At 45.8% G+C, this 19279-nt stretch overlaps 1 protein-coding gene across 1 annotated transcript in view; it reads right to left on the bottom strand.

Moving 5' to 3' along the window:
* Nucleotides 1-19279, bottom strand: part of LOC309557077 (1-phosphatidylinositol 4,5-bisphosphate phosphodiesterase gamma-1-like) — a 232332-nt gene that overhangs the window by 48808 nt on the left and 164245 nt on the right. Inside the window, exons 15-17 of the mRNA XM_082259683.1 lie at nt 18957-19064; nt 3076-3263; nt 560-760 (exon numbers count right to left, since the gene is read on the bottom strand). Of these exons, the coding sequence (XP_082115809.1) occupies nt 560-760; nt 3076-3263; nt 18957-19064 (497 nt within the window). The remainder of the gene's footprint in view (nt 1-559; nt 761-3075; nt 3264-18956; nt 19065-19279) is intronic.

Genomic DNA, 19279 nt, shown 5'->3' on the forward strand with positions numbered 1-19279 from the left:
CAGGCATGGCACAGATATGGCACAGATGGTACAGGCATGGCACAGATGGTACAGCAGATGCAGTGCTGCAGGCATGGTACAGGAGAATCTCCTGTACCATGCCCGCAGTACTGCATCTCCTGAGGAGATGCAGGGGCTGAGGAGGAGTCTCACTTACCTTTCCGCCTTACATTTAAAAATGGCACCGCCTGGTGCCAATACGTCACTGCGCATGCGCCGTCTGCCCGGGAATGGCTGAATGTGTATGGGCTTTCCCGAGCGGCGGCGGCGCATGCGCACTGACCAGGGAAAAGGTAAGTGAGGCTGACTCAAATATAAGCCGAGGGGGGCTGAAAAAGTCAGCTTATACTCGAGTATATACGGTAACTTATCACCCTATCTGCCTCAAGGAAAGAAATTAAACCTAGGTTTACTCAACATGGGCATCAGGGGCAATTCTGAAGGCAGTGGGATGGCGAGCTGTACAGTGCAGGGGTACCTTGGACCTACAAGAACCTAGGATTGTGGTTGGTCTGCCCTAAACTGCCGATAACCAGAAAGATGGCGGGACCCAACGTACTCTTTACTCTCATGGGCGTTGGGCTGCGGCACCGGGTCGGTCAGGCGCATCTCAAACTCATTGCAGCGCAGCGGCACCTCCCGGTAATGGCTGATAAGGCTGTACAGACTGTCGAATACCAGATTGTCAGTCAGGTAGAACTTGGTGGTGCCGGCTTCTTGTCTGGAGTGGATGCGGCAATGCTGGACCCGGTTGGAGCGCCTGTAGGAAGAGAGAGATCAGGCTTCTTTATATTTAAACTTCTGTAAAATTAAAAAAAGAATTCCAGCCAAACCAGTTTTATACACCTCAATAATTAATGTATAATTTAATGCTAATCCTTACCTGCTTCTGTTCTAGACAACCTAACACAGACCATGCTGGTCCAAATATTTCAGTACTAAGTGGGAGGGTCTGCTTTAGTCTAATAGGAAATCCCTTTAGTAGACAAAACTCTTACCAAAATCTAAAACTTTAAGTGCTAAAAATCTAAGGATATTACCAAGGATGCCAAAATCCCACTGACACCAATGATGGGGCACTATTTCTTCCACTGACACCAATGATGGGACACTATTCCTCCCACTGACACCAATGATGGGGCACTATTCCTCCCACTGACACCAATGATGGGGCACTATTCCTCCCACTGACACCAATGATGGGGCACTATCCCTCCTACTGACACCAATGATGGGGCACTATTTCTCCCACTGACACCAATGATGGGACACTATTCCTCCCACTGACACCAATGATGGGACACTATTCCTCCCACTGACACCAATGATGGGACACTATTCCTCCCACTGACACCAATGATGGGGCACTATCCCTCCTACTGATACCAATGATGGGGCACTATTCCTTCCACTGACACCAATGATGGGGCACTATTCCTCCCACTGACACCAATGATGGGACACTATTCCTCCCACTGACACCAATGATGGAACACTATTCCTCCCACTGACACCAATGATGGGGCACTGTTACTTCCACTGACACCAATGATGGGGCACTATCCCTCCCACTGACACCAATGATGGGGCACTATTTCTCCCACTGACACCAATGATGGGACACTATTCCTCCCACTGACACCAATGATGGGACACTATTCCTCCCACTGACACCAATGATGGGACACTATTCCTCCCACTGACACCAATGATGGGACACTATTCCTCCCACTGACACCAATGATGGGGCACTATTCCTCCCACTGACACCAATGATGGGGCACTATTCCTCCCACTGACACCAATGATGGGGCACTATTCCTCCCACTGACACCAATGATGGAGCACTATTCCTTCCACTGACACCAATGATGTCATTTTTTTTACTCCCACTGACAAACAAGACTATGGCATTGTTTACTCCTACTGGTCCCACTCCAGCCCAAAGTTTGAAGGGCAGTAAACAAAGTTTGGAGACCCCTGCATTAGTGCCTTGAGGTGCTACTGAAAAACGAATGGAACTGCACAGTGACTGTCTGCAGGTAATCAGAGGAGACCCAAGAAGTCATCACACAGCAAGCTTTACGGCGACAGTGCTACAGATGTCATACATCCCAGGAGTCTTCGGGCGGGGGGGGGGGGTGTCAGGGTTTTCTCAGCTAAGCACACTCCCCTGCATTCATACTTCATACTTGAGCTAAGGGCAGGAAGTAAATGCTGCACAAATCATTTGCCCTTACTTAAGATGGCCACAGCCAGAAATGCTAGGGGGGGTGTTTTTCAAAGTGATTTCTAACCAAAATTAAGCACGGAGACATGTAGGGATGGGGGGGAACTTGCTGTGAATATTAAAAAATTAAAAGGCGTATCATAAGAAATGATAAACCATAAGCAATCTTCATACAATCAATTACAAATGATAAATAAAAATCTGCCACCGACACCAGTGGACATATGGCTGGTCAGTATCCATCAAAATTGTACTTTGCTTGATCAGAGATATACTTTTCAGTGTGCGATATTTGTTGGATTTTAAAAAAAAGTAGTATACCGCTCCAGGTGTCGGTCCTTCAATTACATCTTCCCCACGCAAGAAAAGGGTGCTGGGGCTCTGCATTCATAGACTGTGTGAATGGAAAAATCTGGACGGCCACACACTAATGCAATCATCTTTATTAGATTTAAAAAAACAGTGCATACAGCAACAGCAGGTAGAGAAAACAGCAGCCCTGACGCGTTTCACGTCCTTACTGGTGCTACTACCAGTAAGGGTGTGAAACGCGTCAGTTGCTGCTGATTTCTGTACCTTCTGTTGCTGTATGCACTGTTTTAAAATCGAATAAAGATGATTGCATTGGAGTGCAGTCGTGCTCATTTTTCCATTCACACAATTTGTTTGATTTAATCACTTCTGACGATCATTTGTGGCTGGTTTTCTGCAGGAAACGTATTTATCTCGCAACACCAGCCCCATCCATGTGACAGATGCCCCCATGTCTAAATTTCTGACTCTTCTGTTAAATTTTTTGGGTAAATGCCCCCCCCCCCCCCCTCGCCCCTCCCAGGAGGTCTCACCAGAAGGACAAGGTGTAGTCTCCCACAAAAGTCTCGCTCTCCCGCACTAGGAAGGTCCCGTCTTTTCCTCCGGTCTCCGTGCAATACTCGTGCAGCAGCTTCTCGGCGATCTGGCGCCCGTCGCGCCCTCCTCCCAGTTTCCCATGGAACCACTTTTTGCTGAAGTGCAGCTCATTATTATTTAATTCCTGCAGAAAAAAATCTGAATCATTAGAGACTGACAAATAAAATGCCTTCAGTAAGTTACACCAGAGACACCACCACAGGTAAAAATCGACTTTTTATTTATTTAGAACAGGGGCCTCCAAAGTTTTCACTACGAGGGCCACATTGGATATTTTACAAATACTCACAGACCTGAAAATAAAAAAAAAAATTTAATCAAATTAATGAGTCAAATATAAATGAATGAGTAAGTTTTAGTTGGAGTTTTTTTTTTATGATAGGATTTTAGAGCAAAAGAGAAAAAAAAACTTCAGTAAAACAAAGCAAATCAATTACAAATAAATGTGAGCCCATCAGAGTTCTCCACTTATATCAGAGCCCTCCTTACATGAGGGTTCCCATCATTGCCCCCCTTACATGAGGGTCTCCATCATTGCCCCCCTTACATCAGGGTCCCCATAATTGCCCCCCCTTACATCAGGGTCCCCATCATTGCCCCCCCTTACATCAGGGTCCCCATCATTGCCCCCCTTACATCGGGGTCCCCATCATTGCCCCCCCTTACATCAGGGTCCCCATCATTGCCCCCCCTTACATCAGGGTCCCCATCATTGCCCCCCTTATTTCAGGGTCCCCATCAATGCCCCCCCTTACATAAGGGTCCCCATAATTTCCCCCCTTACATCAGAGTCCCCATCATTGCCCCCCTTACATCAGGGTCCCCATCATTGTCCCCTCTTACAGCAGGGTCCCCATTAATTCCCCCTCCTTACATAAGGGTCCCCATCAATGCTCCCCCTTACATAAGGGTCCCCATTATTGCCCCACTTACATCAGGGTCCCCATCATTGCCCCCCCTTACAGCAGGGTCCCCATCAATGCCCCCCCTTACATAAGGGTCCCCATCACTGGCTCCCCTTACATCAGGGTACCCATCAATGCCCCCTCCTTACATAAGGGTCCCCATCAATGCTCCCCCTTACATCAGGGTCCCCATCATTGCCTCCCCTTACAGCAGGGTCCCCATCATTGCCTCCCTTGTATCAGGGTCTCCATCAATGCCCCCCTTGCATCGGGGGGCCCCATCAATAACCCCCTTACATCATTGTCCCTATCAATTCCCCCCCTTACATCAGAGTCCCCATCAATGTCTCCTCTTACATCAGAGTCCCTCCTTACATCGAGGTCCCTATCAGTGCCCACCCCCCTTAAATCAGGGTCCCCATCAATGCCCCCCTTTACATCAGGGTCCTCATCAATGCCCCCCCTTACATTAGGGTCGTCATCAATGCCCCTCTCCTTACATCAGGGTCCTCATCAATGCCCCTCTCCTTACATCAGGGTCCTTATAAATGCCCCTCCCCTTAAATCAGAGACCCCCCTTACATCAGGGTCCCTATCAGTGCCCCCTCCCCATAGAATCCCAATCAATGCCCTACCCTTGCATCAGGGTCCCTATCGAGTCCCCCTTTTTGAGGGTCAAACAGTAGATGAGGATTCTGCATTGATTTGAGGGTGGTGAACAGGCTGATGGGAGGTGATATGTCGCTTATATCACCACTCAGCTGCCTGTCAACCACCCTCAAATCACAGCAGAATGCTTTTTAGAGCCGTGGCAAAGACTGCAGCAAGTGTAGATGAGGCATTGAAGGGGGTGGGGGGGGGGTTAAATTTTCTTTCCTTCACATCACAGCCCATTATATCACAGTCCCTTCCCTCTTACATCAATGTCTTCAGTCCTCCATTCACATTATAGCCCCCCCATTAAATCACAGCCCCCCTTTACATTAAGGTCCTCAGTCCCCCTATGCATTACACCATCAGGTCATTCACATTGAAGCCACCTTTCACCTCACAGACCCCCTTTCACATAAGTGTCCCCTTTTTTACAAGTTCCCCCCATTTTACATCACAGACCCCCCCCCCCCCCTTTCACAGCACAGTTCCCTCTTTGCATTGTGTCCTCAGTCCCCCTCTCTTAACATCCCAGCTCCCCCCCCCCCCCCATCAAATCACAGCACCCTTCACATCAGTCCCAGACATGTCCATGCCCCCCCCCTTCACATCACAGCCCCCCCATCCCCACCCCTCACAGTCCTATCTTACACAGCAGAGAGCAGGAAGTGCAGTAGTTTTAATGAAAGGGCTGCGGCTGCCCAACATTTCAATTGAACAAGCGGGTGATTGGTTGCTAGGACCACCCAGTGTCCTGGCAACCAATCACCAGTTGGGCAATCAAAGTTGGGCAGCTCCCATCCTATGCCCTGCTGTGAGGATGACGGAGGCATAGGAAGAGACCCGGGAAAGGAAAGTGATGACTATAGGAGGCCAGGGAGGGAGGAGAGGGAGAGACCCCCAGGCTGCTGAGTGGCTTGGCCATGGCGGTCCAGATAGGACGGTCGCTTGATCAGGGTGAGAACTGCAGTCCACTATTTTGTGATGCCTGCCTTAGAGGTGTGCCCTCTATGGGGGATAACATGCATAGACATCCAAGCCATATTTCTATGAACAAAATTGTATCCTGGTGATGGCATGAGACTCACAGATACGAATGTCCAGCTAACAGTATAGGTGGAGAACGCTATGTAAATAATACATAAGTGGTAAAATATTCCATGATCAAAGCTAATGTCCAGCATTCTGTCTGCGTGGACATAGAAGAGGAATGCAATCAATATTAATGAAGGAGATAGAATTCCCAGATGTTGCTTTCCAGGTATCCAACAAATCATGTATGTGGATAGAGGTAGAAAAATGCTGACTGATCAACACAATTCTCCATCATTTTGTATTTTAGAAAATATGTAATCCCAGTTTGAATGATGCCATTAAAAAAAAAAAAATGGGGGGCACATGTGCAGGCTCTGGCAAGATGGCCGCTTAGCCTAGGAACTATGCGCCACGGCTGCCGTTCCCAGCCTAAACCATCACTCCCAGCGGGATGAATTAGAGCTTCCCGCTGGGACACAGAGCATCTGCGATCCCGCTGCTTCATTTATGGCGACGAGCCCGGTCCCGGCCGCTGCCAGCCAGCTGCTCTTCACAGGCAGATTCCAAGATGGCCACCACTACACAGAGCCAGCCAGGAGGCAGACCCCTGTCGGCACCTGCAGAAGAGGGTTTACATTTGCCTGTGCAGCGCAGTCACCTCCTTGCCACCCAGGGAATCCCCGGCTTCTACTGAGTCCTTGATCGCTCACACCCTGGAGGATCTATTCGATTCTCAGCCTGGTCAGCAATCACCCAGCCCAGATATGGCGGATCTGTCCTCATATCACTCCCACTTGATGGATTTGCAGCATCAGGCTTTCTTGATAAAATTTCCTGAGCTTCTGGAGCCGGTATTGGCTTGCACGTCAGCGCAAATCACTGTCGACAATAAAGCTGACAACAGGGTTGAGGCTCGGGTGCCCCCATAGCAAGCTGCTTGCTGTGGGGGCACTTAAAAGGAGGAAGGGGCCAGGAGAGCCAAAGAGGGATCTGAGAATAGGAGGATCCAGGCTGCTCTTTGAAAAAGCAAGTTCAAGTCCCATGGTCCCAAAGGAAGGGACCAAACATGTGACCTCCTGGATAAAAAGTATGAACCAAGGAGACAGCATTCGAGGGTCATTGAAAGAGACCGGCCAAAGCAGAAACCTGGCCCTTGATCGTACTCCGGGCCATGCAACAATCCATGGCTCTTTGAAGAAATACCAAAATGCCAGAATTTGAGGATGGAACTCGCATGACTGTCAATAAGTGAATTAGACCTTCCAGGTGCAGTAATAAATGAAGTTAGAGGGGGGGCTTTCGGGATTGTAGCATCATGGAAATGACAGCTTGAGAAAGACCCTTGTCCTTCCCTTGTCACTAAACCCACATCATAAAGAACTCTCAATAGATGGTGTATTACATGCTTTCCATAATCACTCAGTCACCATGAGATTCGTTTTCTGTATTCTGCAAAAAACCTGGTTGATCCTGCTGCTCTCTATGTCCCCCTTCTGTCCTGTCTCCAATTCAGATAGGGATTTTGCAGCTGTGGTGGCAACTCTGCACATGCTCAGTTTTCAGTGAGTTTCTATGCTGAGCATTTCCTCCTTATCACATCTGAGCAGCCCATGTGACTATAGAGTCACATGTGGGCGTAAATACAGTGGTAAATGACAGCCCACTCCCTCCTCCCCCTCCATGCCGACTAACAAGTTAAACACAATGGAGGCAGGATATTGTATGTAGATTAATGGAGGTTTCACCTCCCTCTTTTTCTAAGACACAGGCTGGAGGGGGCGGGACACAGCCTGTGACTGGCAGAAATCTGCCCACATCATGTATTTGCCAAAAAATAATAAAGATTTGGTTTCAAATATAAATGTATGACATTCTAAAACAGTTTGTTGATATTAATTATTTATTTTTACTCTGTCTTCCAAGCACTGTTTGCTTTAGTTTTATTTTACACATGTGACCAGCAGCAGAGGATTAGAAGCTCCTCCTGCCTATGTTTCCCTGCAGACAGGTTGGGAGAGAGCTGGATCATGGGACAGCTGGATATTGAATAGGAAAAAGGTACTTACTAGATGTTTTTTCTTATTTAAATAATTCAAGTGCCGTCATCCACATACAGACAGGGAGAATGTAAATTAAACAGTGTGTGCTCAGTATCACTTTAACCACTTGCCGACCGCCGCAAGTACATTTACTGCGGCAGTCTGGCACTCCTGGGCAAACCAACGTAGTACTACGTCGCTTGCCCAGGAGCCTGTAGGGGGCTAGCGCGCCGACCGGAGGCGCGCTCCCGCCCCCGCTCGTTCCCTGACATCCCCGCGCGAGTGACCGGCGGCTCCGATGTCCGCCGGCCACTCGCGATCTCCCACTGGAGAGGGAGAAAGGCAGGCGGCTGATGTAAACAAAGCCGCCTGTCATTCTCCCTGATGTAACTGCAGAGATCATACGATCCTGCTATGTAGGATTGTATGTCTCTGTGGTTACATCACAAGCCACACCCCCCACAGTTAGAAACACGCCCTTAGGGATACATTTAACCCACTCATCACCAATAAAGGTAACCCCTTCCCTGCCAGTGTCATTAGTACAGTAACAGTGCATATTTATAGCACTGATTAGTGTAGTAATGTCACTGGTACTCCCAAAAGTGTCAAAAATGTCAGTCAGGGGTCCGATCTGTCCACTGCAATGTCGCAGTCCCGCAAAAAAAAAAAAAAAAAAATCGCAGATCGCCGCCATTACTCGTTAAAAAAAAAAAAACAAAACAATAAAAATGACATAAATCTTTCCCATAGTTATTAAACGCAATAACTTTTGCGCAAACCAATCAAAATATGCTTATTGCAATTTTTTTTACCAAAAATATGTAGCAGAAAACAAATTGGCCTAAAATGTTAAAAAATTTAGATTTTTAAATTTTTTTTGAGAATTTCATATAAAAAAAGTTATAGCGCAAAAAAAAAATAAATAAATAAATAAATAAATCGCACAGGTGATCAAATACCACCAAAAGAAAGCTGTGTTTGTGGGGGAAAAAAGGACGTCAATTTTGTTTAGGTACAGCGTCGCACAACCGCGCAATTGTCCGTTAAAGTCATGCAGTGCCGAATCGCAAAATAGGCCCTGGTCTTTGAGCAGCCAAATCCTCCGGGGCTTAAGTGGTTAAGCACCTGGTGTTCAACACCCAACCATCCTGAAGATCAGGTTGTGTCCATCAATGAACAGAAGAGAAATATATACAGCGGGTAAAATAAGTATTGAAGACTCCACCATTTTTCTAGGTAAATATATTTCTAAAGGTGCTATTGACACAAAATTTTCCCCACATGTGGATAACAACCCATGCAATCCATACAAAGACACCAAAACAAATATGTTCAGAAATCACGTTATGTGTAATAAAATGGAATGACAGCGAAAAAGAAGCATTGAACTCACTAACTGAAATGTATTTAATACTTGGTACAAAATCCTTTGTTGGTAATGACAGCTTCAAGACACCTCCTGTATGGAGAAACAATTTTGGCCCATTCTTCCACACAGTCTTCCAATCTTGAAGGTTCCGTGGGCCTCCTCTATGAACTCTGATCTTTAGTTCTTTCCATTGATTTTCTATTGGATTCATTGGATTCGAGTCAGGTGATTGGCTGGGCCATTCTAGCAGCTTTATTTTCTTTCTTTGAAACCATTGAGAGTTTCTTTGGCTTTGTATTAGGGATCATTGTCTTGCTGAAATGTCCATCCTCGCTTCATCATCCTGGTAGATGGCAGCGGATTTTTTGTCAAGAATGTCTTGGTACATTTTTTCATTTAGCCTTTCTTCAAGGATATGAAGTTTGCCAGTATCGTATGCTGAAAAACAGCCCCGCCCACATTATGGTGTTCCCACCTCCAAACTTCACTTTGGTATGGGGATGTTTTTGGGGTGTTGTGCTATTTGACCTCCAAACATGGTGTGTATTAGGGATGGGCGAACGGATGCTCGGGCCGAACATTGGCTTTTCAACCGTTCGACTAACACCTGAATTACCGGGGCGTTCGACCGTTTGCTCGGCCCGCCGAATGACCACAATTCCCTGCGCCGCCGCACAGTGCGTTGGAAGCCCTGATTGGCTGAAGCGATGAAAGCTTTGCCCAATGCAGGCACAGGGTACTATCAGAGCCATGACTGGAGAAAGTAATGATGACTCTATCCAATCAAGGCTCATTGCTCTTAGTCCCGCCCCACACTATAAAAGTATTCTTTCAATAGCGGCCATTTGTAGTGTAATATTGACGTGGAGAGAGATAGAACAGGGCTCTGTTCAGTGCTAACAGAGAGTTAGTGTGCGATTCTGATTCTATTGCCATTGTAGAATATCAGTTTAGTGTGAATCTAGTGATAGTTCAGTCAGTGTGAGGGTAGTGACCATTCATTTTTACTTTAGCGTCAGTTTGTTTTGTCAGGGCAGGTTTACTGCATTATAGTTCAGTGCGTTATTGCACGTTTAACGCAATATATTTCAGTGTGTTACGGTCTTTTAACGCAGAATATTTCTGTGCGTTACTGCACAGTTAACGCAGTATATTTCTGTGTGCTATTGCAAGTTTAACATAGTATATTTCAGTGTGTTACGTGCCATTTACCGCAGTATAATTCAGTGAGTTAGTGCACATTTAACACAGCATATTTCTGTGCGTTACTGCACGTTTAATGCAGTATATTTCTCTGCGTTACGTGCCGTTTAATGCAGTATATTTCTGTGCGTTAGGTGCCATTTACCGCGTATTTTTCAGTGCGTTAGTGCACACTTAACACAGTATATTTCAGTGCGTTACGTGCCATTTAACGCAGTATATTTCTCTGCATTACTGCACGTTTAACGCAGTATATTATAGTGCGTTACATGTCATTTAAAGCAGTATATTTCAGTGCATTATGTGCTGTTTAACGCAGTATATTTCTGTGCATTACGTAGGGTTTAACGCAGTATATTTCTGTGTGTTATGTGCCATTTAACGCAGTATATTTTTGTGCATTATGCGGCGTTTAACGCAGTATATTTCTGTGCATCGGTGCAGTTTTACTGCAGTATATTGTAGTGTGTCTGTGTAGTGAGTACTCAGGTTATTGTGCACCAAACACCACTTTCTGTTGAATAAAGTGCATCCACGTACACATGTCAACATCTTATTACATTTTGTTAATAAGCACCTTCCCATTATGCCTGGGAGGCCGACAACGAGAGGCTTCTGGCTTTAAAACTTCTGCCTGTCTGGTGGAATCTGCCCCCTTCCGTGAATTTGCAGAATGTGCTGTACCATAATGGCAGGTTCCCAGTAGGTATTTCTTTTAAGGCCATTCTAGCTCTGTACCATCACATGGAAGGCAATGTTGTGGCATCATTGGGCAAGGCAGTCAGCCACAAAGTCCACGTTACTGCTGACACGTGGTCCGGCAAGCATGGTCAGGAACGCTATATTTAGTTCACAGCACACTGGGTAACTCTGCTTGCAAGTCAGAAGGATGAAGAACAGGGCTCAGTGCTGCAGCTTGTTGTGCCGCCATGTCTCCCTACAGCTAGAGGTGATGATGCGAGATTGGTCAGCTCAAACCCATCCTCCCTCTCCTCCTCCATACCCTCTTCTGCTGAATTGTCCTATGAGCCACAAGTACCCCTTAAGTGTTCAAGGGGTTATTCAATGAGTCAGGCTAAAAGGTGCCATGCAGTGCTTCACACCGGAGCAGAGATTATTGCAGCTCTGCAGGGGCAGGCCCAAAGGTGGTTCATGCCACACCAGCTGGAGCCAGGAATGGTGGTGTGCGACAATGGCACAAACCTCCTGTCCGCCCTTAGACAGGGAAAGTTGACACATGTGCCATTCCTGGTACATGTCCTCAATTTGGTGAGGCATCCTTTACTAATTAGGTACCCAGGGTTGGAAGATCTGCTAAAGCAGGCTAGAAGAGTCTGTAGCCATTTTAGGCGGTCATACAAAGCCAGTGCTTGGTTGGCTGATTTAGCAGAAATTGCACCTGCCCGTAAACCGCCTCAATTGTGACATGCCCACCAAGTGAAACTCGACTTTGGCAATGCTGCAGCGGCTCACTTGCAGCAGAGGGCCATCAACGAGTACCTGTGTGAGTATGGCATAACGACAGCCTTGGCTCAGCTCGCCTTTTTTTACCCACGCCAATGGCCGCTGATTTAAGGATGCATGCACTGTACTGTCACTATTTGAGGAGTCCACAAGGATGGTGAGCCGTAACAATGCAGGCATCAGTGACACAATCACTGTTGTGTTCCTGCTGGAGCTGACTCTGCGTGGCATTATGGACAGGGCATTCGAGGCAGAGCAGCGGGAGGAAGAGGAGGCCTTACTTTCCTCTCAAGGCCCGCTTTATGCAGACACCATTCTTCCTACGCCACAGAACGCACAAGAGGCGAGGGAGGAGGAGGAGGAGGATTCTGGCAGTCTCGGAGGCATTGAAGCAGAGGAAGACATACATCGACCCTCAACAGATGGTTTTCCATCCCCAGAACCCTTGGGGGTAGTACCTGGCTGGGAGGAGGTAGTTCCAGATACTGTAATCCTCAGTGACCCCTAAGAGTCTGCTTCTTATGCCTCCACAAACTTGCAGTGCATGGGCTCCCTCATGCTTCAAAGCCTGTGAAAGGACCCAAGAATACGTGGCATCAAGAAGGATCACTCTTGTTTGGCAACCCTCCTTGACCACCGTTACAAAGAGAAAGTCTCAGAACTCATCCCATCCCCACAGAGGGTGCAGAAGATGAAAGCTCTTGAGAACATTTTAAATAGGAGTTTATCTAATGCTTTTCCTGACTCTGGTAGGTTACCGTGTCATGAAAAACATAGTTTCGAGCCTTCTGTTGGTGAAGAAAGAAGCGGTGGAGAAGGAGGCCACCTAAGTGATGCATTTCACTATTTTTTTTTAGTCCTCGTTGCCCAGGGCTCTCAGCTTCCACATCCCATCAACAGCATCTGCATCATAAGGTGGATGATTATCTAGGGGCGAAAACAGAGATAGAGAGCATTCCAGTTGATGATCCACTTGGTTACTGGGTCATGAGAATAGACCACTGGCCAGAACTTACGCAGTATGCAATTGAGCTGCTTGGCTGCCCTGCATCCAGCGTGCTTTCCGAACAGGCATTCGGTGCTGCTGGAGGTTTTGTTACTGATAATAGAACGCGCCTGTCCACAGACTCCGTGACATTTGATGAATCAGTCATAGATTACCAGCAGCTATGAAGCCCCTGATGCCGATGTCCCTGATTAAGTGTTTTTGGAATGTGGAATCTCTGCAAGACTTCTAGGCTGCCTAGTGTTGTGGGTGTTAATTTCATCTCAAAGAAATTTGTTTGGTGTAGGTTTCTTGGGAGCAATTAACACCCAAAGACCAATGTTTCTGCACCTGTTTGACAGGTGCATATCATTTCAATTTTTGAATGCATGGCCAAGCCGTGATGGTACCTCTATAGGGTTACAGTTTGAAGGCGCCAAAGACCAATTTTTCCACACCTGTTTGACAGGTGCATATAATTTAAATTTTTGACAGCAAGGCAATTCTTGCACCAAGAGTACCTCTATAGAGTTACGGTGTTAAGGCACTTTCGACACCCAAATACAAATTTTCCCACACCTGTTACTTCTATCCAAAGTCTGTGGAAGAGACACAGAATGTATCCAAAAAATCTCTAATCTTGTTCCCAGTGCACTACATTGTGGCCTCATCATACAGACTCGCTCCCCAAACTGTTTAATAAAGAAAGCTTGCAGGGAAAATGTCATTTTTTTGGCTTTATAAATGCAATTATTTCTGCAGCAGCTTCTATACACAGTACAGATGTGCCACTTCACAGGTAGACTAAGGGGGGCCCCCCCAGGCATTATATTAAAATAAATTTTTCATTTTTATTGTTATTTCTCATTTTGATTTCACTTTAACCATTTTAACACTGCTCACATTGCTGCTACTGCAGCAATGTGGCTCGTTATCGTCCAGCGACGTAGACCTACGTCGCTGGACTCCGCCCCTTGTGGGCCGGAGGCTCGCTCCCGCTGTTTTCAGTCACAGCGGGAGTCGGGCCAGGGGAGGAGCGGCGGCGATCGCCGCTGCTCTTCCCCGATCATCGGGGAATCTAGTTTGGAGATCCGCCCGCCTGTGTAAACAGAGCAGGCGGATCTCATAAGTGACAAGGAGTGACAGATTGCAGTGTTCAGCATAGCTGAACATGCGATCTGTCCTTGTGTCACTCAGTCATACCCCCCCCCCCCCACACGTTAGTAAGCACCAGGCATACATTAGCCCCTCCCTCTCCAATAAAATTAACCCCTTCCCTGCAAGTGTCATTTTTACAGTAACAGTGCATATGTATAGCACTGATTACTGCAGTAATGTCACTGGTACCCCCAAAAGTGTAAAAAATGTCAGTCAAGGGTCCGCCGCAATGTCGCAGTCCCGCAAAAAAAAAAAAAAACGCAGATCGCCACCATTACGCGTTAAAAAAAACCACCAAAAATGACAGAAATCTTTCCCTTAGTTAGTAAACGCAATAACTTTTGCGCAAACCAATCAAAATACGCTTATTGTGATTTTTTTTACCAAACATAGGTAGCAGAAAACAAATTGGCCAAAAATTTTAGAAAATTTTGATTTTTACATTTTTTGGGGGGAATTTCATATAAAAAAATGTTAAAAATGTTAAAAATGTTAAAAATATTTTTTTGTTTATAGTGCAAAAAGTAAAAATCGCACAGGTGATCAAATACCACCAAAAGAAAGCTCTGTTTGTGGGAAAAAAAGGACGTAAATTTAGTTTGGGTACGGCATCGCACGACCGTGCAATTGTCAGTTAAATTCGCACAGCGCTGAATCGCAAAAAGTGGCCTGGACGTAAGACAGCAAAATCCTCCGGTGGTAAAGTGGTTAAGCATCAGTACATCACTGCTCATTTAAAGCTGACGTTTTTTTACTAACTTTTTTCATTGATACATGTCCCCCAGGGCAGCACCAGGACCCCCATAACCATTGTATGCCCAATTGCTTGCATATAAGCCTTCAAAATGGGCACTTTTGATTTTCCAGTTCGGGTCCCATGAACTTCAATGGGGTTCATTATTCGGTTACGAACTTGCGCAATGTTCGAAAGTTCTGGGGCGAAACCGAAAGGGGGTCGTTCGGCCCATCCCTAGTGTGTATCATGGCATCCAAAGATTTCTATTTTGGTCTCATCTGAGCAGACTATATTCTCTCAGTATTTCACAGACGAGTATAAATATTGTGCTGTAAACTTTAAACACGCTTCATTTCTTCTGGGATTTTTCTTCACCCATAGAGTCTTGCGTGGGGAGCGTGTATACAGGCCATGATGGCGAGTGCCTTATTGTTTTTTTTTAAACAACCGTACCTGCTAATTCCAGTTCTTTATGAAGCTCTCCACAAGTGGTTCTTGGCTCTTGGACAACTCTTCTGATAATTCTTTTCACTTCTCTGTCAGAAATCTTGTGAGAAAAAGCTGGTCATGGCCAGCTTATGGTGAAATTATGTTCTTTCCACTTTCATATTATGGCCCCAACAGTGCTCACTGGAACATTCAGAAGCTTAGACATCCTTCTGTAACCAATGCCATCCATATGTTTTGCAACAATAAGGTTGCAAAGGTCTTTAGAGAACTATTTGCTTTCAGCCATCATGAGATGTTTCTTGTGTGACACCTTGGTAATGAGACACCTTTTTACAGGCCATCAGTTGAGACTGAACCAGCTGATATTAATTTGCACTGACAAGAGGCAGGATTGCTTTCTAATTACTGATTTTTCACCTGGTGTCTTGGGTTTCCATGCCTTTTCACACCTCCCTTTCTCTTAGCGTGTTCAATACTTTTTCCCTGTGTCATTCTATTTTATTACACACAACAACCACTTGATTACTGGGGACTTTCACCCCCTTCCTGCCCAGGCCAATTTTCAGCTTTCAGCACTGTCACACTTTGAATGACAATTGCGCGGTCATGCAACACTGTATCCAAAGGAAATTGTATCCTTTTTTTCATACAAATAGAGCTTTCTTTTGGTTGTATTTATTCACCACTGGGGTTTTTATTTTTTTGCTCAACAAACAAAAAAAGCCCGAAAATTTTGAAGAAAAAAAAAAAAAAACTGTCATAGTTTGTTATACAATTTTCCAAACAGGTATTTTTTCTCCTTCATTGATGTGCGCTGATGAGGCAGCACTGATGGGCACTAATAGGCGGCACTGATAGGCACTAATAGGCGGCACTGATGGGCACTAATAGGCGGCACTGATGGGCACTGATAAGGGAGCGCTGATGGGCACTAATAGGTGGCACTGATAGGTGGCACTGATGGGCACTGATAGGTGGCACTGGTGGGCACTGATTAGCAGTACCGATGGGCACTGATAGGTGGCACTGGTGGGCACTAGTTAGCAGCACTGGTGGGGACAGCGTGGGACTGATGTCCCGCTTACATAAGCCAGTGATCGGCTTTATTTTTTCTCCTCAGGCTGTCAGCGTGAGGAAAGAAAAAACCCAATGACCCGCTTCTGTTTACATCACGTGATCAGCGGTCATTGGCTGACAGCTGCTCACGTGGTAAAGGGCCGGGATAAGCCCCTTACTCCGATCTGTGATCAGCTGAGTCCCAAGAAATTGGTGTTCACAAAGTGCGGCACCAGGGGGCGCATGGGAGGCACGAGAACGGGAGGGCGTCCAGGAACATCCACCCAGCATTTTAGGCCCCCGCTGTAGCCGTCATTCAGTTATAGCACGGGCATGAAATGATTAATTTTTGAACTAATTTGTTTTGGTGTCTTTGTATGTATGGATTGCATGGGTTGTTACCGACATGTGGTGAACATTTCATGTTAACAACACCTTTACCAATATATTTACCTAGAAAAATGATGAAGCGTTCTATACTTCTCTTATCCGCTGTATATACTGTGTGCGTGTGTGTATATATATATATATATATATATAGCCCACTAACAGATTTTATCTAGCCCATGGCAGTGGATGGCTGAAATTAGGAAATATACAGAGGGCGCACCCGCCTAGTGCATTATTCTCAATGTAAAAAGCTTTATTGTATAAAAAAAAAAGGTACTCACAAACATATGCTTGACAAAGGCATATCACATCAGCTGCAAGCGTTGCGACGCAGGGGGGGGGGGGGGTGGAACCGGCGGCAATTTAAAAAATGTAAATACACCAAATGCGATGATAGAAAGCTATGATCCTAACGGATTACACTGTATCATCCCATCTCACCACAGGATTTCACCTGGTGACTTTCCAGTGCCCTGCCTGTGCCTTTCTAAATCTTTGTGCCTGGAAAATAGAGAACGACCATGGCGTCCAAAAAGCATTCTTTTTGCGCAAAAGCGCTTTTAGACGAACTGGAAAACAGCGACAGCGAAACGGAGTTACTTGAAGAACTGAGCGACAGCGATTGGTGGGAAAATTGGTCATCAGGTACGGAAAGTGACGACAGCGACGATTCTGATGTCTCTTTCTGTGATCGACCATTATCATTTTTTTATTGCCGATACCGAATTTTCGGACATTTAAAAAAATGTTTTTTTTTTTCACAGGTACTCTTGTGGAGGAATCTGGGGGTTTAACCACTTAAGCCCCGGAAGATTTTACCCCCATTCCAACCAGGGTTTTTTTTGCGATTCGGCACTGCGTGACTTTAATGGACAATTGCGCGGTCGTGCGACGCTGTACCTAAACGAATTTGACGTCCTTTTTTTTCCACAGAGCTTTGTTTTGGTGGTATTTGATCACCTGTGCAATTTTTGCTTTTTGCGCTATAAACAAAAAAAGAGCGTCAATTTTGCAAAAATAACAATATTTTTCACATTTTTTTATATGAAATTCCCAAAAAAAAAATGTAAAAATCAAAATTTTTTAACATTTTTAGCCAATTTGTTTTCTGCTACATATGTTTGGTAAAAAAAAAAAAAATCGCAAATAGCATATTTTGATTGGTTTGCGCAAAAGTTATTGCGTTTACTAACTAAGGGAAAGATTTCTGTCATTTTTGGTGTTTTTTTTTAAACGCGTAATGGCGGCGATCTGCGATTTTATTTGCGGTACTGCGACATTGCGGCGGACAGATCAGACCCTTGACTGACATTTTTGACACTTTTGGGGGTACCAGTGACATTACTGCAGTAATCAGTGCTATACATATGCACTGTTACTGTAAAAATACACTGGCAGGGAAGGGGTTAACTTTATTGGGGAAGGAAGGGTTAAGTGTGTCCCTAGGGGCGTGCTTCTAACTGTGATTGGACATGGCTACTGGTGTAGGAACAGAGATCAACGGTCCTATATAGTAGAACTGTATGATCACCATTCATACACAGGGGAGAATGACAGGCGGCTTGTTTACATTAGCCGTCTGCCTTTCTCCCTTCACGGCGGACAATCGCGAGAGAGTCCCACGCACGGACTTCCCAGGGTGGGCGCGCACCTCCGCGGGCCCTCGCTCGCCCGCTATTGGCTCACAAGGAAGTGACAGGCTAGTGATCTACCGGTACGTCACTTTGCCTGGCCAGGGCTGACCGCCGCAGTATATGTACTTGCGGCGGTCGGCAACCGGTTAAAAGAACCCAAACCTCTCCTCTGCACTTAAAAGCATTCAAAATGCCAAGTTTGGCTGTTTTGAATGCTGTCATTTTTTTTAATTTGGCGCCATGACATCACTTCTGGGTTTTTTAAATGGAGACCCGATCAGAGATGAATACGGCTTTGATCGGGTCTTATCTTTTGCAGCCATGCAGGCTGGTTGCTCAGGTCTCCCGTTGGGACGGGAGACCCAGGCGAGCCGCGGAAGGCGGCGGGGGGGACGTCCCCTCCCGCTCCTTGTAATGACAGCCGAGCGGGTTCTCAGCTGCATCAGTTGTCATTACAAGTCAGCCGACCATCAGCTTTGGACGCCGGTACCTGGGTGATGCCTCTAGCTGCAGACATCACTCCGGTACAAGTGCTTTCCCGAAATATCAGCAATATCGGTAACATCAGGGGCGATTTCGATATATATCGGGGAAAGTGCATATCGGCCCCGATATATCGGCTTTGCCGATAATCGGTCGATCCCTACTTCTAATCCAACCCAATTATGTATCTGCAAGAAAATCAGATTTTCCCAAAAACCCATCTATACATCTACAGTATCTCCTCCGGTTCTCTCACCTCTTTTGGCTCCGTCTCTTCCTCATCCTCGTTGGACTGGTATCGGGATGTCTCCTCGGAGTAATAGATCTTGTTGCTGGTCAGGACAAAGTAGTGCGGACTCCAAGTCTGCAGACAATTACAATAAGGAACTGTTAGAAGGTTAAATAAAGAGAACCTGTCTTTAGTAATGTCTTGAGCTACTATGTAACTATTTCCTGTAGATAAATACCTCAATGTGCGCTGTGTACCATAAAAGGATAACTTCCCTTTTGTGGAAAAATATAGAAAATTAAAATAGAATAATCTAGTGTATACAATTACTACAGAAGTCATGTTGTAAT

Source organism: Pelophylax lessonae (assembly GCF_965119305.1).
Source record: "Pelophylax lessonae genome assembly, chromosome: 5".
Taxonomy (NCBI): Eukaryota; Metazoa; Chordata; class Amphibia; order Anura; family Ranidae; genus Pelophylax; species Pelophylax lessonae.